The sequence below is a fragment of the Larimichthys crocea genome, chromosome XII (assembly GCF_000972845.2).
Source record: "Larimichthys crocea isolate SSNF chromosome XII, L_crocea_2.0, whole genome shotgun sequence".
In the NCBI taxonomy this organism is placed as follows: domain Eukaryota; kingdom Metazoa; phylum Chordata; class Actinopteri; family Sciaenidae; genus Larimichthys; species Larimichthys crocea.
In genome coordinates, this window is record NC_040022.1 from 4,384,147 (window position 1) to 4,405,527 (window position 21,381).

A 21,381-nucleotide genomic window follows, 5' to 3' on the forward strand; every position below is an offset into this window, starting at 1 on the left:
TTATATCACGGCATGGGAGGAAATGTGCGGGGAAATGTGGGAATGTCGGCGTGAATCGATGTGGCGGTGTCTGTCAGAGGCATGACTACAACTGAGAATGGCTTCATGGATCAGATGAGGGGAGGAAAAAAGACAGGAAACTGGGGCGAGGAAGGAAGATTTTATTATTTTTTTTTTTTTAAATGGTGGATTTTTGTTGTTTGATGAGGAAGAGGATGGAGAGAAAAAATAAAACAAACAGAGGGTTGTTGTGCAGAAAAGAGAAAATGAGATTGTGTGCAGTGTGTATCCTGTGTGTGGATGTAGCTTATACTCCCCAACCCCCCACCCCTAACATATTTTGCTCGTCGCCATTTATTTCCTACCTATCTCCATCCTCCATCCAATATGGCTACCATCTCAGTTGTGTTATGATATATAACACAGGGTGATGCTACCACTGCTGTTGCTGCCAGCGCTGATTTCAAATCACACCACCCAAATGAACAGAATGATACAACTGCAGCAGAAATCACCTGCAGGCTGCATGGAGACACACAAAAAAAATCTCCCTCTGTGCGTCTTTACGCGCGATAAATAATTCCACATTTGGACAGTGGTGCTCAGGATGTGTGTGGGTGTGTGTGTGTGACACTCAGAGTGAGCTCCAGTTCTATATTTCCATCCTAAATAAATGACACATGATGTGTGTTAATATTTAAAATGCACGATGGAAGAGTAGTGGCACAGCACTGCCGCATAAATGCAGTGGTCTAGATATGGCTTCCCTGTTGACACAGCATCACAGCACTGCACACACAAACACACACACACTCACACGTTAGGAGGGGAAAAAAACAATGTCATGTAACCACATCCATGCTGTGTGTATGCATGGTGAGTTATCTCTAAAGTGGAAATGAAATGAAGACGGACAGAAAATAAAAGCACAGGCTGCACAGCCCTCACACTCCCACCACACTTACACATGCACACTCACACACACACATGCACAGTCACACACACACACAAGTGGCTCCCGCATCAGCATACCGACCTGTGGGCGACTCGATGCCCGCCGATGCGTACCCGGAGGCGGTCGGTGATGGGGAGGACGAGGCCGGGGGGATGATGGAACCTCCACCGCTGGAGCTGCTCCAGGTTGGGGCATTCTTTGATGACTTCTTCTCCTTCATCCAGGGGAACTCGTGGGCCAGCGGTCGGCCGGCTTGCCGTAGCGTGGCAGGGCCTGACCGGGGGGACAGGGCTGCTGGCTGCTCGGTGGTGCGTCTGGAGGCCATTAGTGGCGGCGGAGGTTCTCCGGTTCTGTGGTCCTAGCAGTCGGTCTCGGCTGGCTGGTGTGCGGGGCTGAGGCTGGGGAGTGTGTGCTCAAGGGAGGCGGAATTACTGCGACTCGTTGATGAAGTTTGAAATGACTCCAGGGCGGCGGGGAAGGACGTCAGGCACTCTGCTAGGGACGGCTGGCTGTTTTAAAACCGATCTCCCTCTCAAATTCAAAATTCATAGCTCCCTCGACCGGTTTCACCCTCAACGGCGAGACCCCCCGAACAATCCCTTCCCCTAAAATAAAAAAAAAAACACAAAACACATACACACGCGCACGCTCGCACACGCACACAGAAAACAATATGGCTTCTGAAAAAAAAGAAAACGAAATGAAAAAACGCACGAGCATGTAGGCTCCCGACCGCAATGGCGTAAATGGTTGGCTTATAATAATTGTGTATATTGGTGATATTACTAGCGGTATGGGACCTTGGTAGGCTAAACTGAAGAACTATGGGCGAAATTGCAGCCAATTCTGTCATGTGATCCAAACCAGCCAATCGGAGAGCCGGGCCTGGCGGCGGCGATGGCGTGTGGAAGCAGCTTATTATTTTTTTTTTTTCCAGCAAATGCTGTGGCAAAGAGGGCTTATATGACAGGATAGCTCGCTATTGTTTTGTCTAACGGGGGGGTCAGACCTGTGGAGGGAGTGGGGGGTGAAAAGAAAGGGGGGGAAAACGGGAAAGCGGCCGGTCGCATGTGCGCCGGTGGGCGGCGGGTCGGGCGCATCCCCCGGCCCGGTGTGGTAACGCACAAACAATAGAGCATCTCTGGACATTTTTTTTTTTTTTTTTTTTGGTCCTCTCTTGGGGTGATGTAATGACGGCTAACATAGGTGAACGGAGCTGGCCAGCACCGTTTACATATGGCCCTTCACACAGAGAAAGAAAGAAAAAAAAAAAGAAAAAAGAATGCCTACTGTTTACAGCACTCAGCTCATTATCTTATAAAGTGTGACAGAGGCTGAGAAATCCCCCCCACTAGCTTAGACACAGGAAACTTGGAGGGGTTTTAGATGGCGCAGCAGCTCAGGAGGAGAGGATGTGAAGAGATTTTCCTCAGCGGTAGTGAAGATGAAGCAGGATGAGGACAAGAGAACTTAGAGAGGGCAGAGAGGGGGAGCGTGTGTTGGTGTGTAAGTGCACATTTTTTTTGTATTAATACACATGTAGCTGCTTTTTGTGTGTGGGTGTGTGTTTTTGTTTTGTTTTTTAAGTCTAAATATAAGATAGTGTCTGCATCCAGGCTCCAAAAATTCTTCTGCCACAGCTCTCTCAACCCTAGTGTGATGTGTGTGTTAAAAATGTTCCGGTGTGTTTACGCAGAGAGCGGAGAGAGAGGAGAGAGGAGAGAGAGAGAGAGAGAGAGAGAGAGAGAGAGAGAGAGTTCATAGCGAGGTCGCTCCGTGCAGGGGAAAAAAAAAAAGTAGGAGTAAGCTCAGGCCTCCTGTTCCTCTAATATAACAATAATAACACAGCAGCAGTTATATGGCTGCTAAGTAGTAAGTGGAGTGTGCTGAGTGGCTTCAGACTCAACAGGGCGCACATGTAGATTTTTATAAAGATCAGGAGTTTAGCAGAGAGGATATTTGGGAGGGCCCCGAGTGGAAAAAAAAGAGTGCGGTTGATCAATCTTTCTCTGCCTGCAAAGAGCTGACAGCAGCCCTTCTCTCTCCTAATAACAAGAAAAAGCTCCAGTGTCCTTCCCTTTAGCTCCTTATAGTCGCCATGATTTTAGTGTTTTTACGCAGCTTTTACGCACAGAAAATACGCGCATATCCTACGGAGTTTTTTATTTTATTTGTGAAGAACACAATCACAGAGGACAAATAGATATTTAGCTCACTCTCTCTCTCACACACTACACACACTCCTCAGATTTTGTCTCTTTCCCATGCCATTTGGCTTCACCCCCATGGCTCTGAGAAAAAAAAAAAGCAGAGAAGAAAAAGCAGAAATGTGTGTGGGAGTTTGAGCCATTGAGCGCAGGAGAAAGCGCACGCAGGAGTAGGCCGACACACCCACACACATTATATACACACCCATACACACACCATGTGCAAGCCCAAACAGAGCAGACACAAAACGCTGACTGAGCTCCAACACAATAACACCGGCTTTCTCCTCCTCGTTTTTATTATTATTTTTTTTACTTTGTCACGATTTTTTTTGGAAAACTTTTGTAAAATTGCGACAATTTATTGGGATTTTTTTGTGTGCGTTTTTGGGGAGAAGAAGAGGGTGTTGTTTCATGCTAGTCATCATATGGGAAGCGTGGATTGGTCGACAGAAGATGAGGATTTGTGACTTTTTTATTGTATTTTCTATCATCTTATCTCATTTATTTAATTTGAATTTGATGTTATCCAGCAATCCGTTTCTTTATTTGGGGGTTTACTCATAATAATGGGTAAATCAGTTCCTTTTATTCCTGTAAACTAGGTAATTTTAAGTGTAATTACTAATATTAACTAACTATTATTAATATTTGAGATTGCCCTGTTTATGATACAGGAAAGAAAGAAAAGAAAAAAATTCAGATGCAAAAAGTTCATAAATTGTTGTCTCTCATTCTGTTAGTTATTAGTAAAGTTAGAACAATTATAATAATAATAATAATAATAATTAATTTATTATTATATTTATTATTAGTGTAGTCAGTATAGACTTATACGATTTGACAGCTGCTGTATGATAAATCCAGGCACATCTGGCAGATAGCTTCTGTCCTTATATGTAACAATGTGACCTTATTGAATAGCAGTTCTAATATTTGGAGCTCGGTGTGTGTGAGCCCTCACAGTCTGCTGTATGACTGTTTGTTTGAAGCCGAGCCGAGCTCTCCGTCTGCTTTTATGAGGCAATAAAATTAGTCCCAATCTCTGCTATTGGTGTTTTATTGTCTGTTGTCCAACGAGATGTAAAGGGAGTATACGGCCTATTTATGGGAGCCTGATTTATGTCCTAAGTTTTATGCTGCCCTCAGGCCTCTGAGCACAAGCGCGTGGCTTGGGAAATAGGGGAGAGAGAGAGAAAGAGGAGAGGAGAGAGAGAGAGAGAGAGAGAGAGGGAGAGAGAGAGGGGGGATCTGAGTGTTTGTGTGGAAAAACAGAGAAAAGAAAGCTGAGATGTCTGAGCAGCACTTTCTTACTCTAATGTGGGTCACACGTGACTCATCTTAGGTCTCCTATTTGTTGGGAAAGGTGGAGCCATTTTGCTCCTCACAAGAGTGGAAATGGAATTAAGTCATTAAGAGACAGTTAATCCAGAAAAAAAAAAATAACAGTCTGTAAATCGTCAAAATTCTCTCCCATGCTTCTGCATGGTCGCACTCCAAGACATCTGTCAAGGGAGGTGATAACTGCAACCATCTGCTGGACTGTCTGATGAGGCTTGAGCTTTGCTTTTGGGGGGGCCAGAAATTGGTCACAAGAATCCAACTCATACTTCAAATTCTATCTCAAAAGGTCCATTCACTATATTTTTTTCCCCCAGAACTTTTCAACCACAACTCTTTCAGCCTTCAGCTCACCGTTTTCAGTGTAGCTGCTCCAAAACACCATGCTGAAAGTGAGCAAAACGGTTATTGTTGCAGAGAAATGGACTCCTGTGCAGTTTCATCAGCATCAGAGAGAATAATCACGTGTGTGATATAACGTGTCAAACGCAACGCTGTGATTTAGAGTATAAATATCAAGACCAGTCTGGCTAGTTTTTTGTTTTTTTTTGACAGTTACAGATCAACAGTTAGGAGCTGACTGACAAAACCACCTCCAAACTGTTGGAGAGACGTTTCTAAAAAACCCAAAACAAACCAAGCAGCAACAGGTGTCAGGTTTTAGTACAGGAATAGTTCTCAGACTTGGATGCAGCCCAGCATCTGATATTATAGCATCTCATATATCAGTCACCAGAAAAAGAAAAACAACCAAGTAAGCACCGTCCTCCTCCTGTCCAGTCTGTAAAACGTGAAGCAAGACTCGAAGCAGACCTGAGGTTTTTCTAAAGGTTAAAGATGTTTTGTCTTTTTATTCCTGACATGTTACATGTGGCTCCACGCTTCGGATTTCATTATTGGGAAAGTTTTCTGACAGTGATGCCAAGCTTTTTAGCCCGAGGTATTGACCTGATATTCAATCCTGGCATCAGCGCCAGGTCATCACTCAACCAGAGACATGCTGTTTGAAAGAAGTCACACCAGACAACACCAGATCTGAGATTCACGAAGAAGGTTATGTATCCTCGGACCATCACAGGATGGTACAATATGTACATGATCCCCGAGAACGGTTACACACACACATCACAACACATCTGTGCAGAGTGAAATGTGCAAGATTTCAACAGTTGTTTTACTTTGAAAGGATTTAGACTATCATTGAGATCAGCTGATTCTAGAGTTTAGTCTGTTGAAAACTTCCATCCATAAAGAGCTTACTTTAAAAGTCTGTTGTGCAGTTATTTGCATATTTTCAGATTAATTTTTTGCCACAGCTGGCAGCCACGAGGAGCCCAGCAGCGCCAAGTGTTGTTTGCATGTTGTCCCGACAGTCAATACAATCGGTCCCCTGATGATCATAAAAAACCGACGATAGTTCTGAATAACATAACATTTTATTAAAGAATTGTTCGACAGACAACTCTCTCAACAATGAAAGAAAAAGGAGCTACAAAGGACAAAGAAAGAAGTTGTTTTTCTCCAAAAAAGACTCGTTCTTTTTTCCAGCTAATAGTTTGTCTAAATTTTCCAACTATGCACGGATGGGTCACCAATCCCCACCCTTGCGGTTTTCCCTGTACAAGCCAAGACATTTATGTACAAGGGTCATTATAGGAACATAAAAACTACTTATTTTCTTCTAAAATACAATAACTAAAAAATGTAACTTCAGTACAATGGACAAGAAGAAACACAACGTTGTTTTTTTTTTCTTTCATAACAGGTAAATACTAAAAAAGTACAGTATTTTTTCTCGATATAAATACATGAAGGATAAATAATAATAATACAAAACAGAAAGTCTTTTTAAACTGGCTATAACAAATAAATATTTATATATGAATGTTCACTTGAACACACATTGGCGAAAGACGCTTTGATTGGAGGGCCTTCCGTCTTCAAAATAAGATTTTATTATTATTATTATTTTTTTTTTCCTTTAACCATCAAAATGTAAACTCTAAGTGCAACAATGATGCCCAGATGTGAAAAAAGCCTTTGTGTAAATCTGCACTTTTAAAAAACACACTACAGGTTTATTTCCAGAAAAGTGTAACGGGAAGTGGAGGGTCAAACACACACACACGCAGACAGCTTGTTTTCAGGTTTAAACACTGGCTGTGAGGGTCTCGTGTGTGTGTGTGTGTGCATGTGTGTGTTGACCCGCACTCCCCTCACTGACGGTTCAGACAAATAAACCCGGCTGTTTTCAAAAAAATGTGTGTCACACATCAGCTCAGATTTCCGGGACATGCATTTTTGTTCAAATATATACCCTGTATCCACGTTTAAAAGTCAAGATATGTGAGAACAAAACAAAAAAAACAATATAAAATGTGGACTTTTAGCATTGGTGTCCGCTAATGTAAGTGAACCCTTCCAAAGAGAGAGAGAGAGAGAGAGAGAGAGAGAGAGAGAGAGAGAGAGAGAGAGAGAGAGAGAGAGAGAGGAGGGCAATGACTTACCCAAACATAAATAAATAGTGTTCTCCACTCTTATTATTACCCTGTGTCGATGATGTGCTAAAATAAGAACATTAAAAATGTCTCTTCCGTGTCCTCTCATGTGTTTGTTTGAAGATGTCAACAGCTGGCTGTAACCCGGCTGTGGATGTGTCAACGAAAGGAAGCTAGCTTAGCATTGGTGTGTGTGTGTGTGTGTGTGTGTGTGCATGTGTGCGGCGTGTGTGTATGTGTGAGTGATTGGCTAATGTAGCTTAGCACGGATGTGTGTCTATGGGAGCTAGTTTAGCCGTTTGAGCCCGTTAGCTTCTTAGACCCTGTTATAGAGTGATGGGGAAGGGGTGCTGAGTGCATGTGTGGTGATGGATGTGTGTGTTGGGGTGGGAGAAGGGGGGGGCGGTCTGTGGCGGATTGTGAGAGATTTCGCCTCCTTCAGAAGCCATGTGCTGCTGCCACAGACAGGAGGACAGAGGGGGGTTAGTAGTGATTCAGTCTGGACAGGACAGAGACGGGTACAGCACGAGGCAGAAAGAGACAGCGAAGGGGAGAGCGTCCAGTGGTTTTTATGTGCTTCTTGGAACGAGGGGAACGAGAGGAAGACGAGTGCTGCCAGCTCCAGCCATATATTTCTGCTCTCTCTCCCTCTTTCTCTCTCTCTCTCTAGCTGATGGAGAGGCAGAGGCCTCCACATAGCTCAGCTTGGCTGACAACAACATGTGTTGCCTGGAGGGGGAGAGAGCTCAGCATCATAAATCTAACCACCTCGTTAACTGCCCATTAAAATCTCAACTATTTCATTTACCAGGCGGGAGAGCTGTTTGTATATGTGTGTGTCTTGGGGAAGGGGAGGGGGGGGGGGGGGGGGTTATTATCAAAGTACAATTTTAAACCGCGTACTAGCTCTAAGAGAGATATTATGGGCTCTTTTACAACATGTTAGCTGAGCTCAATTTGCTCCACCCACACAAAGATTGTTTGGAAAAAGTGGAGGGAGACTTTTGTCCCTTGTAAATACTAATTCTGCAATTATTTCAATGATTTTCGTCTGAATCCAGAAGTCCACACGTTGCAGATTGACCGTGCAGTACAACAAAACAATGGCGCTCACCACAGATCCTGTTATGCCACGCAGCTGCCGATACGTCTCTGCACCGGTGCCACGAGATGAGCTTCCTGACATTCTTTGTCCCCGGGGAGAGGACGTGGGAGACAACTGACTTGTACACCTCGTCTCCCACGCCTACAATATGCTTCACTGCCCCGGGACAGAAATACACTCGATGCAGAGTGTAAATTGGTCTTAAAAGGATCGCGTTAATCACGTGAGCATGGATGACAAAAGAGCTCTAAAGTGACAAGATCACTGTTAGTGTGCTTAAGCTGTTTTGAATGCGTAAGTTGAAGTAAGCAGTTTTCTTCATGGGGAGTTAAAATGGTAATTCGTTGTAAAGTAGTTTAAAGGTTTGGGTTTTTTATGTCCTGTTTGAGGACGTGTGGTTTTAGAGTAGCAAGTTTGGTCCCAGCTTTAAAAAAAATCCTTGGAGTTTCTTTTTTGGCAACTCTCGGTGTCAGTACTTCTACAGGGCAGAGATGAGCCTTTCACTGAGTCTTTTGGCAACATGAATTGTTTAGGGACCGTTGCTGCTACTTGATAACAGGAGCAGCCTTTTAAATTAAATTAACTGCACTCTCAAGGTAACAGTGAAAGCTCTAATCAGACTTGATGGAGCTATTGATGAAGGCAGTTGAAACAAGGTGGGGCCGGACAACACCAAACACTGATTGTTCCCCTTTGTGGCTATAGAGCACGGGACAAACCACCGGACGTCTCCGCTCTGTCTCGTTGTGTCTCTCCTGCCGTCCCATTGCAGCAGTAGAGTCCCCGCGTGTTAGTTAGTCTGTTAATGAGTCGCGTTGTGTTAGTTGTTCTGTGTCGTCTTCACTATTTCCTACGTTGTCATTTTTTTTTTGTTCCAAACCTGCTACAGGTGAGTGAGCTTGGGTGCTTCCTGGATTCTGCCCTGAGTCGAGGTGTGGTGCGCCGACAGCTCGGTGTACGTTGGGTGTGTGGGCGGGTCACAGGGACCCGGGGGTCCCCCTCCGCCCACGTGGTGCTGGTTGGCGGCCGACATAGGCCCCGCGCCATTGTAGTCCATGGTTTGGTGGTGGGGTGGCGTGGGGCCGAGGTGGTTTAGCCCGTACATAGAGGGCCCCGAGCCGGGCATGGGTTCCACATAGCTGCCACCCCCCACGTAGACTGGACTGGCCTGCATGTTGGTGGGAGTCCCATAGCCAGCGCTGTTAGCCTGCACTAGGCTGTGGTGAGGATGGGGGTCGCCGTAGTCCGGGTCTGGGGTACCATACTTCTGTTGGGGAGGGCAGCCCTTCATTGGGACATTGGAGTAGGCAGTGGACATGGAGTAAGACACTCCCTGGTGGGGCTTGCCGAAAGATGGTGGAGATGGGACGTCGTAGCCTGACCCCCCTCCTCCCCCTCCCATGGGGTGCATTGAGTTGAGGAAGCTGGCGGAAGACTGCATGGTCAGGGGTGGGGAGCCAGTCGGCGAGGGCCCTCCAGAGCTGGAGCTCAGACCCTTGGACTTCTGGTCCTTCTTGTACTTCATGCGTCGGTTCTGAAACCAGATCTTGATCTGGCGTTCGGACAGGTTGAGCAGGTTGGCCATCTCCACCCGACGAGGCCGGCACAGGTACCGGTTGAAGTGGAACTCCTTCTCCAGCTCAACCAGCTGGGCGCTGGTGTACGCCGTACGAGCCCGCTTAGATGACGCCGACGACCCGCCGGTAGGACTCTTCTCCCCACTGCTGCCGCTCTCTGCTCCTCCTGACGCTGAGGAGAGAGAAGGAAACATTAGGCAAAGGGAGACAAACAGAGAAAGAAGAAAAAGAATTCTAAGAAACAAGAAAAAAAACCTTGAAAGTGAAGAGGGTGAAAGTCTGAGAAAGATATAAAAAAAGAAGAAGAAAAGAGTGGAAATCCAAAAAAAGGGAGGAGAAAATGACACAAAGAGGTAAAAAGATGATGAATTGAAAATTGAGAGAGCCAGAGAGGAAGAGAGAATAAAACACAATCAAGCTGCATGCTGGTGGAAATTGAAAGCATTCATGTTCTTAATAAACCAGAGGGGGGTCCAGGCATGCAGGCTGAATTATCCCTTGATATTAGTTGTCAACACTTCATAACAGTGGCAGTTATTAAGAGACGGAGGCCCCGGTGCTGGCCGAGGGCAGCTAAATTGCATCTTGACTGGAAAGACAAACCCCCCACAGCAACGGCAGCTGCAGCACAAGGGCTACAGCAGGAACCGAGGCTGATCCGCGCTCGCTAAGAAAAGTCAAAGATCTGACTACATTTATGTGATAGCTGCACCGACTCCTAACTGAGCTGGAAGGGATTCCATGACCAGTGGAAACCTGTTACCTGGTGCATCAATCTTCCTGGGTGTGAGTGATGACTGTAAATATTTTAACTCAAAATAGCAGTGTATATGTTACTCTCAGCAGGAGGTTAATCATTTTGTCTGATGGCCTTGAACCTGCTGCTGTCACTGCTTTAGAAGATGTTTACGTGAACGAGAGTTGGCTATCTGACTCAGGTAGTCTACAGGGTTAGGCGGGCACTTTTATTCTAATGAAGGAATAAGATGATATCGGAAAATAAGATTTAAAATTCATTATCATAGGCAGCCTGAGTTAGAAAGAAGAAAGCTGCGAGTCTTAAGCAGTGCTGCCACCACAGTGCGAAGGCTGAAAACATAAAGTTTAGACAACCTTAGGGTTCATTTTCTTAGCTCTATCGCTTATGATAACACTGTTCTCTCCAAAGCCTCAAAGTAATCTGGGAACATCAGTAAAACCAGGACACATGGGTGAGCGAGTGGTTGCACGATCAGACAGGATGTAAACAGTTTATCCACACTGTGGTGCCAGTTTATAGCTCCCACTAATGCAGTCTAACACAACAGACCTGCAGTAAATCCTTCATGGAGGCTCTGATGTTTAGTTTTCATTATAACTGTTTTAGAGAGCTGCTGAATTATGGTGCATCGTGTTACTAATATTATAACCAGCCTATTTATATGAGTGAGGGTGGATATATGCCAGAAACAACTTGTAGAGTTGAATCAACACCTCTCAACAGCTGAATACTATGGTGGGATGATTAGTTTTAGCTGGTTTAGGGTTAGGGTTAGGTAATCCCATTTCTGCACAGGAAATGGAAGTAACTTGTGAGTTTGAAGTCGATCAAAGTTGAAGCAGGACGTTGGTCTCTAAACTCTGAAGGAAGTTTAATTTGAATAATTTTACTGCTTGCCTCTGTTTTCTTTTCTTAATACCAAAACCTAACACGAGTTTTGGTATTTCTTGCTACATTTCCAGACCTCAGCTGTTACTTTGCTGAATACAACATTATTATAATGACAAAGCTATATATATATAAAAAAATAACCTGCTTTTGTCTTTCATCTTTCCACAGCGGGCATGCCTGGTGTGACAAGACTTGGGATTTTGCACTCAAGAAGCAAATAAGTAGGCTAACTTAACCAGGCGCAGATGATACTTTGCTAGCTCTGGCCTAGTGTCTTTTTCCATCTCCATGTTTATTCCACGCTAAACAGTCGCGGCGGACTACAGTGCCTCTTCCATCTCTCTCTGGGAGTACGTCAGGATGTGTCTAAGCGCACGCCTGCTGATGCAGTGCAGTTCAAAGCAAGCACGGAGATCCTATCTCTCCATAATTGTATCTCTCTCAACAGTATAAACTGTTGACTCTAGTGTTTATTTCTGCGATGAGAGAGGTAACCTTCACATCATCGGTCTCTCAGAGCGCTGACATTCTCCGAATGATTGTTTTTAAATTTTCATCAGTCTAATCTCTTCTCAACTCCAGACCCAGTCAGCTGAAAGCTTTTCGAATATGAGCCTCAAATTCATTACGGCGGAACGCATTTTCTCTCATTGATAACTACCAATTCAAATAACATATCTGTCTGTCTGTTATCACACATGCAGATGATATTCAAATTCATCATCCTGTTGTGTTCTTTTCCTCCTTCCACCTGTTAATATCTTCCCTTCCAAACATCTCGCTCGTCATTCTCCCACTCTCTAAAAATCTGTTCATCTGTTATCGTACATGACGTTTAAATTCATCCTGTTAATATCTTCCTCCCTGCAGTGGGTTTCCCAAGGAGGTGGCAAAAGGAGAGAAACCGGATGGAGGGCGAATAATAACCAGAGGGTGGAGGGCAAGAAAGACAGGAGGAGGAGGAGAAAGTAAATGAATGAAGGAGGCGGTGCAGGCTGCAGGTTTGTGGGCTGCAGCTGGCGAACCAGACTGTCCTATAACTGACTGTACTGTTACTGTAATGAACCCATGACTGTCACCGATAAGACAGTCAGCTTACAGACAAATGACCACGGAGCTTTCTCTAATGAGTCCAACTTTTTTTTAGGTCTTTTTTGCTTAAAATTTGACACCTTGAACTCCAAACATCTCTCTGTTCTACTTTTCTCCTGTGACATCACCAAACTGTTGTCAGCTTGTTTCAATAGTATGATTACCCTCTGTTTAAGATAGTGTACTGTATCCATCCATAAACTACTTCTGTACAGCATCCCTAACGGTAACACTGGTTGCTACACATGTACAGACACGATGGTACCAAACATGGCAACCTCATTGTGATCATAAGTTTCCCGAAAGTCATTGCGACCTGACTGACGTTCACCAAGAAACAATGCAGAGGGATTAAACTGAGCTAACCGCCTCCTGACAACAACAATAAAAATAACAGTGATCTTCATCAGACTCTAAAATAGAAATGTCTATTTTAAGGCATGGGTCCAAACGTCTACGAGTCATCGTACACGTCATATTTTCCGATGCATATGTGGATTTTCTGACATTAAAAATATGAATTTAAATCAGATTTTTTTAAAGAACTCATCAGGTTTGCAGGAATATGTGTCCATGCCTCTGAAATATTACTATTTATTATTGTTTGAGTCGGTCAAAAGACTCAAGTCAAATAACTTATAACAAGATTTTGATTTTAGATCTCTCAAAGCAATATTAGATATTACCCTGGATCAGAGCAGACTAATCCAGCAGCTACAGATAAATAATAACCAGCCTGACGGGTTGCCTGTGGTCATTTCCCTGTCTGAACCGGCGCCTGTGCAAACCTGTTTTGCCATAATAGTCTGAGAAACCCCTTTAAATCCTCTGGGGATCTGAGGCCTGAAAGAGGATGGCGATAAGAGACATGAGGAAAGAGGGATAGCGGTGATGGGAAGCAGGAGATAATAGGAACAAAGATGCTAATGAGGAAAGAAGAGAGAAATAGGAAAGGAGCGGAGTAATGAGGAAGAGGACTGGTGTGGGAGGAAGAGCTAGTTATTCTGCAAAGCCATGTTGTTTCTGTGGTGCTAGAGGAGTGGAGGAGGGTCGGGTGAGGGAGGGGGGTCAAAGAAAAGACAGACAGAGAGACAGAGACAGGTGTAATCCAACACACCATTGCCAGAGTTGTTGCTGGGTGAACAGTTTTTCTGCTTGGTCGCCTGCCGACTCTCTTTCATCCAGGGAAAGATCTGCTTGGCCAGGGTCGGGTTGGGGGGCAGTGAGGAGGAGGAGGATGATGTGGAGGACGATATGGAGGAGGAAGAATTAGACGACTTATTGGGGCCTGATTTAGAGACTGAGGAGGCCCCAGCACTGCCACCCGGCTGCTGAGCCCCGTTATTACCGTTGCTGGGGTTGGGGGGCAGTGGAGGGGACACCTGGGAGCCGGGGTGGTGCTCAGGCGGCAGGCTGGGCCGCATGCAGCTGCCATTCAGCTCCTTGGTCTTGGCTAGCTGCTGCTGCTGCTGCTGGTGGCTGCTGTTACTGCCCAGTGACTGTAAAGAGCAGGCAGAGCGCTGGTACGAATCCACATCCAGATGGGTCGCCGACTGGAAGGCCGGCTGGTGGTGGGACACTGGGACCGGGGCATCGTAGCCCCCAAAGCCGTTGGCGGCTGCTGCTGCCGCTGCTGCCGCCCCCTGCACCTGGTAGGACGAGTAGCCACCGAAAAGCGTCGAGGAGTTGTCGTAGTATGTTGTCTTCTGCATTTCTGAGAGAAGTGGCGGCGTCTTCTTGTGCTCCGGTCCTTGTTGAGAGCCACTGCCGGAAGACCATTTGGTACCGGGGGTCACGTGACGGTGTCTCTCCAACGGTCCCCTGCAATCTGACCTAAAAGGTTAGGAGAGGCAGAATAAAGAAATAAGAGAGATAAATCCATCTTCCTGCAATGAAAGGCAGCATGACATGAATAGAAACCACTGCTTTTCTTTTCTCACCCCCCCCCTCCCTCACTCACTCCCTCCCTCCCTCCCCTCCGAGCCCAGTGCACAGCCTGCAGATGCTCTGGTGGAGGGGGCACCAGGAGGGCAGCGATCCATCTACTCGCTCTCTCTCACACACACACACACACATGCAAAGACGCATACACTTATTAATGTTAGATTTCCATGGAAACGTCACTTTAAGACACAAACATTATTATTATTATTATTATTATTATTATTATTATTATTATTATTAGGTATATTATTATTAGGTAACATAGTAGCTTATCTGTTTTGTAAATGGTAGTTGTAGAATTATTAGTTCGTATTAATTAATTATTTTAATTTTTAGCAATTAATCAAAGGCTTACCTCTGGAAAAAAAAAGAATAAAATGAACTTAAATATTTGAATTGTTCTTTGAAACTATAAACATGTATTTTTTAAACTAATTCGATTGGTTCAATGTAAAAGTTGCTGTTCTCGTAATAAAGCATTACCCCATCGTGTCTGCTGCTCTTCAGGCTCAACGTGACATTTTGTTGTGTAATGGCGGCGCTGAATGTGGCCTGTGTGTGTGTATCTGTGTGTGTGTGTATATATATTTTCCTTTGTGACTGATGTAGGTAGCCTATTTCTGTCAGCCTCCGCCTCACACACATGATTTACTGTATTCCGTCTGCTCGTCTGTTAGCTCACTCATATCTCCGGAAGCGATCATCGGTGCTGAATAACCGGCTACTTCTTGCATCACAGCACATTTGTTTTGATTTATTTTTTTTTAACAGGTCAGAGAAACGTGGCGGGAATGAACACTTTTATTTTTATTTTTTTAATTTTCTAAACAAAGAAAAAAAAAACGTCATTATCGATGCATATAAAATATGTAAAAGGATAAAGATAATCATATTTTTAAAAATGTTATTTTTGGATTTTATGGACATAATCAGATTTAACTATGTAGAAATTATCCGGATGATTCGATTTGGTTAATATAAAATACAAAACAAATACAAGTAATAGATAGATAGATAGATAGATAGATAGATAGATAGATAGATAGATAGATAGATAGATAGATAGATAGATAGATAGATAGATTCCCAGGAAGAAGCTTCACGAGTCAGTGATTCATTAGGGTCGCCTGGTCAGAGTGCTCTATCATGGCCCCTTCAGGGATAAAGAGAGGAAGAAGCAGGAGAAGAAAAAAAAAAAGCCCCTACAGACTCCCTATCTATCTGTGCGCGCTCACCGCTGGGGTGGCCCTGTGGCCGGGGAGAGAGACAGAGAGAGGCCGGCTTGTCAGGAGCCGGAGAGCACCTGGCATTCATTCCTCCTTCCTCCGTGAGATAAAATGTTTAACGGGGGAGAGAGAGGAGAGAGGAGAGAGGAGAGCTCTGTCAGCACACACAGACTCACTCTAAACTTTCAGCTTGTATTTCACTCCCGACACGCGGCCATTAAAGTGTCATTAAAGTGTTTGTCGGCCTGTTGACCGACTTTTATTTTGAAGGAAAGCGAGAACAGCACGAGCTAAAAAGGATCCAATCGAAATAAATCACATCAATTACATTTGTCCTAACATGTGGCTGTGATATTTTGGATGCATGTATATGTTGTGTATTAGTTGGGAGGCAGGAGCAGAGTAGGCCTTCATTACTATTATTATTATTATTATTATTATTATTATTATTATTATTATTATTATTATTATTATTAAACAGGGAGAAAAAGCAAAAAGAGAATGTGAGCATGATGAACAATCAATTCAAATGAGAATATTTTGGGTGGGTATAATTGTGGTAAAATAGTAGAATTCGTTTTTTTAAAAATATTATTAATACTATTCTTCTTTCTTTTCTTTTTTGGGGGGTGGTGGGTGATCAGACAGTCCAGCCCTGCTCCAGCTCTCAGCACGTCACACATGTCAGCCATTTATCTTTCTAGTAGACAAGCTGGAATCCTAATTATTTACTCTGAGGAATAGTCCCAAGGAGAGAGAGAGAGAGAGAGAGAGAAAGAGAAGGAAGGGGGGTGAGGAAGAGAGAGGGAGAGAGAGAGAGGCCGTGGCAGTGAGTGTAGGAGGAATATGTTATTAAATCATATCGCTGTTTCGCCATTAAACGGGACACGTAATGTCTCTGCCCCTGGCTTGTAGGGCTACAGCTTAATACAATCACCAACTTTACTAGACGCCTCCCTGAATAATCCACTTACACTGACAGAGAAACAGCCACCCAAACAAAAACAACAGACACAGAGAGAGAGGGAGAGAGAGGGAGAGAGGGAGAGAGGTCGGCCTTGGTGTCCAGTGTCTGTGTTTTATCCTGGGATATAAAATTACAAATGGCGCCTGCCATGAAGAGCTATGCAGGCAGAGGGACAGAGAGAGAGAATGCATTAACTTGGACAATCCACGTATTCCTTATCCCATTAACAGACAGAGAGAGAAAGAGAGAGAGATAGAGAGAGAGAGAGACAAGGAGGAGGGGGACAATTATATGGAGCCGAGCCCAGAAACAATAAAGGATTGGCCTGATCAGAGCTATTGTTGCTGTGATTATGGCCTCCGATTTTAGGCTAAAAAAAAATTAATCAGCAAATAGTGAACCCGAGTCAGGATTTAAAATAAATGTCAGAGATTATTAAAATAATAAACAACGGAAGGAAAGGAGCAGAAATTAAATAAAATAAAAATAGAAGAAGAAGCGGCATGCAGGGTGATGTGGATCATCCATAACTGAGCAGACAAATGTCGGCCATCGCTTTGTAAATAAATAGCTGTAAGTGAGGACGAGGCATGGACAGAGGAGGAGAAGAAATGAGATGACACACACACACACAAAAAAAAGAAAGAGAGAGAAAGAGAAAAGACAGAGATGGAAGGCCGAGAGAAGAAGAAGAAGAAGAAGGAGAAGGGGGGCTGCTTGCAGGCGGGTATAGCTACGGCAGCTTAAAGCATTGTGAACTCTTCTTGAACCGGGATTGAAGTCATACGGGCCATAAATCACTGAGCCAGCCACAAACTGCACAGCGAACAAACACACTCTGTATTTCTCGGGTTTGTTGTTGAGCTCACGCATTACCGGCTGGCCTGCCTGCCTGCCTGCCTGCCTGCCTGCCTGCCTGCCTGCCTGCCGGTGATGCTCCTTACCTTTCCTTAGCACCGGCGGTCCCGGTCCAGTCCGGCACGGACCCAGCAACACCGCATCACAGTTTTTTTTTTTTTTAGTCCTCACACACGTTCACTGGGTAATCAATAACACTCATAAATAATTAAATAAATAACGAATCCGCTCGTTTTCTCTCCCGTTTTTTTTCCCTCCTCCTCCTCCTCCTCCTCCGCCTCCTCCTCTCTTCTTCTCTCCGCAAACCCGCTGCTCCTCCGGTGCTTTCTCGAGACTAGCACGGCTGCTCACGACCACGACCACAACAACACCTCCTGGAGCCTGCGGCGGCGGCAGCGGCAGCGGCACACCGGGCTGCGCGAGGGTGGTGGACCGGACACCGTGTGGCATGAACGGCCCGGCGGATGAGAGAGGACCGGGAGAGTGCGAGCTGGAAGGGCTCGGAGGCGCGTCGGTTTTTTTGGGGGGGCTCGACACACGGGCGGAATTAACCGACGGGCTTTTTGGTACAGGCTACAGGCAGGCTAGCTAGCGCACGAGCTGAACGAGCTTTACCGGGAGCCTGCCTGCTGCCTGCTCCCCCCCCCCCCCCCCCCCCCCACCGACACCCGCCCCCCTCCTCCGCCACCACCACCTCCACCCTCCGCCCCCAGCACCAGCGCTGCTTGCACCGCTGCCGCCTGATAACAATGGCCTCAAATATTCTTTCTTTTTTCCCAGCCTCACACAGCCACCGTCCGTCAGTCCGTTTCAGAGGGCGGGCTCCGACACAAAATGTCACCCCCCTCTCATTTTCCGGTTGTTCTTAATCCTTCTTCTTCTTTTTTTTATTTTTTAGTCCCCTCTCTCCGTCTCCCCGGGTCTCCTGCCTCTCTCCTCCGCGTCTTCCTCTCTTGTCTTGGGTCTGTTCTCCCGCCTCGCTCCGCTCTCTGGAAGGCTATAGGTTGTGGGGAGCTGGCGTCCATACGGCCAGCCGCAGCACGTAGCACTGACAGCCTATTGTAGTAGTAGTAGTTTGTGTTTGCTGCTGCTGGTGGTTATCCTATGTTGTTGACAACAAGACCGTGTGTCGCGCCGGTTCACCGCGGGGTGTAACGGAGGAAATAACGGGGATTGACTCGCGCTGATTCCCCCATCAAACAGCTCAGCGGTCACTCACATATTATGCTAATCTCACCGACAACAACACTGAAGACTTGTTCTGTTTACATCAACGCGCAGCCCGCCACTGGCTGTGTACACCACGTGACCTTTCAAACTACTTCTATGCATTAAAAAATAAATAAATAAATAAAAACTTGTTGTCTCACGCTTAATTTATATTAAAAAATGTTTTTTCAAACAGCTCGTGCCTGCTGTTCTTTAATTAGAAGGCCAAAGTTAGCTGAGGCTAAATGTGCCGAGCTAAGTGTTAGATATGATATAACAGAAGAGATAACAGCCTCACACAATCAGCCAATCAGAGAGCAGGAGGTCAGAAGCTCTTGTTTTGTTATTTAGAGGGTTTACTTAGCTGTGGACGTAAATTATATTATTTTTTTTTTTTAAATCTAACAATGATTAAAGCCAAATACAACAAATAAATAATGGTAGTATATAAAAAGCTGTATTATAATCTAAGAACATTATTCTAACATGTTTTAGACTAAAGAGGCCTTTTACTGAAATTAATGTTATTTAAGGCAAATATCTTGATATTTTTTATTATTACAAACTTTAGACCCCAGTTAGATCACTACTCATTATATATATATATATATATATAATCTATATAAATATATATATATATATATATATATATATATAAATAAACACAGAAAGTGTGTTATAGCCACAGCTGATAAGGAGATGAGATGTCTACCATTCACCTGTTTGTGCCAATCTAGTGGATTCATTTGCCAACATGTGGTGACACTTCACAGCCAACATGAGAACACTGTCTCTCTTGCTCCATTTCTTTTTTCCCGCTCTGCCTACTTTTCCAGGAAATGAGATTTTTTTTTTTTCCTTTTTGAAATCATTGTTTTTACAAAGAGCCCCCTCCTCTCCTCTCTCTCTCTCTCTCTCTCTTTCCTCTCTCTACTCATTCCATGTCTCCAAGTAGAAACTAGACACTTGGTCTGTATTGTTAACATTTCAACACCTCGTCTCTCCCCCTTGCTGCTGCATATGCACAGAAAAAAAAGGTAAATAAAAAAAAGAAAAGAAAAGGAAGGAAGAAAGAAAGAAAAGGAAGGAAGATGGAGGAGACTGAAGCATACAAACAGAAACACACTGAGAGGAGAACTCATCATCTGTGAGCAGAGACTAGGAGGAGGTTTAAACTCTGTAGTTGCTTCTTTTTTTAAAAGAGAGAACAAGATGTTTGAGTTCTGGTCTGTGTTTCTGGCTGTAAGACAGACAGAGGGACGGAGAGAGAGACAGAGGGACAGGCAGGAAGCAAAAAGTGCAGCAACATTTAAAGAAAGAGGCTAAAAGAGGCTGAAAGGAGTGACAAGAAAACCCAGAAGAACAGAGACGCAGAGAGGTGGGACCGAAATAGAAATGAAAATATGAAGGTGTCTTATAATGTTTTCATACCCCCCTCCACCCTCCTCCTCCTCCTCCTTCAGCCCCCACCACTCACACACCTACACTCTCTCTCCCTCCCTCTCTCTCTCCCTGTGTCTCTAGAGCTATCTCTCCCACTTTCCTCTATTTTTATTATTCAGGACGCTACCCCTGTCGTTTATGGCTACGTAAGATTTATGAGTTTTCTCGCACCCAGCAGCGTGTGTGTGTGTGTGTGTGTGTGTGTGTGTGAAAGAGAGAGAGAGAGAGAGAGTGCGTGTGTGTAAACAGCCCAACTTTAAAACAGATAGCATTCGCTGTGGGCTGCTGGAATGAGAGGATGAGCTCCGTGTAGGTGGAAGGTGGGAGTCTGAAATGTGTCCGTCTGCAACTTTTTTTCCCCTTCAAACGAGCTTTTGTGCGGACTGAATGATTCAGAAAAGGAGCTCATCACTCATTAACCAAACTCACCAATCAGCATTTTTTTTTTGTGTGTCTCTGTCTTCTTCTTTTTTTTTTTTCACTGAGCAACAGTGTGTGGAGATTACATTGACGTGGTGGCTTGTAAAAGCACGCCGCTGCTTCTTTATTTTCTTTGGATGGCAGACGCGCATCGGCGGCTCCGTGTTTCGGATTGAGTCACGGATATTGGGTTTCACAACTGAAACTCTGCGCCTTGTGGAGCCATGGAAATCCTCTCTCCATTTTTTTCCCCCCTTCTCTCCCCCCTCTCAGGACTTCAGACATGTAGGCCACAGAGGATGACACAAAGGAATTCCCTCCTACTACAGGATTTAAAATCATAATCTGGCCGCAGTTTGATGTTCTGATCTGCTGAAAATGTGTAAAATATGTGGAATTATTATTTGTAATATTTGTTCCTGGGTGAAAATGACGTGTTTTGACGCGATGCTCTCGTTGCTTCTGTTATTACTGCCACTGTTAGCATCAGGCTCATTACAGAGTGCTGTTTTAATAACTGTCTTATCAAATGATGAACTGACCCTGGATCTGCTTCCTGCTGCCCGCGGCCATCACACTGCCCTTCACACCTCTGCATTATATTACATTACAGCACGCGTCATTACATTAGCCTATATTGCGCATACACACACACACACACACATATATATAAATGCTCATATTCTGCATGCACTGGGCTGCACCTTCCTGCACATATCAGGCTGTTTAAATTAAATAAATCAACTAAATGTTCTGTTAATAAAGTAATAAAATCACCAACATCTTTATACAATTAACACATGAATTTAACATCATGTGAGCTCATACAGTCATGATGACATCGAAATGCAAAAGTAGCCTTCAGAACAACGACAACAACAACAATAA

At 44.6% G+C, this 21,381-nt stretch overlaps 1 protein-coding gene across 9 annotated transcripts in view; it reads right to left on the bottom strand.

Moving 5' to 3' along the window:
* The window catches only part of hoxb3a (homeobox B3a), a 48,996-nt gene that overhangs the window by 1,834 nt on the left and 25,781 nt on the right, over positions 1 to 21,381 (bottom strand). For 6 of the 9 annotated variants that reach the window (XM_019257039.2, XM_019257036.2, XM_019257037.2 and 3 more), the window contains 2 exons: positions 13,544 to 14,259; positions 5,921 to 9,855 (listed from right to left, as the gene is read on the bottom strand). In XM_019257039.2, coding sequence (XP_019112584.1) covers positions 8,990 to 9,855; positions 13,544 to 14,138 — 1,461 coding nt within the window. In that variant the 5' untranslated portion in view covers positions 14,139 to 14,259 and the 3' untranslated portion in view covers positions 5,921 to 8,989. Of the gene's footprint in view, positions 1 to 5,920; positions 9,856 to 13,543; positions 14,260 to 14,853; positions 15,159 to 17,507; positions 18,064 to 21,381 lie in introns of those variants that run through there. The other 3 variants (XM_027285258.1, XM_019257038.2, XM_027285257.1) reach the window with 3 other exon arrangements.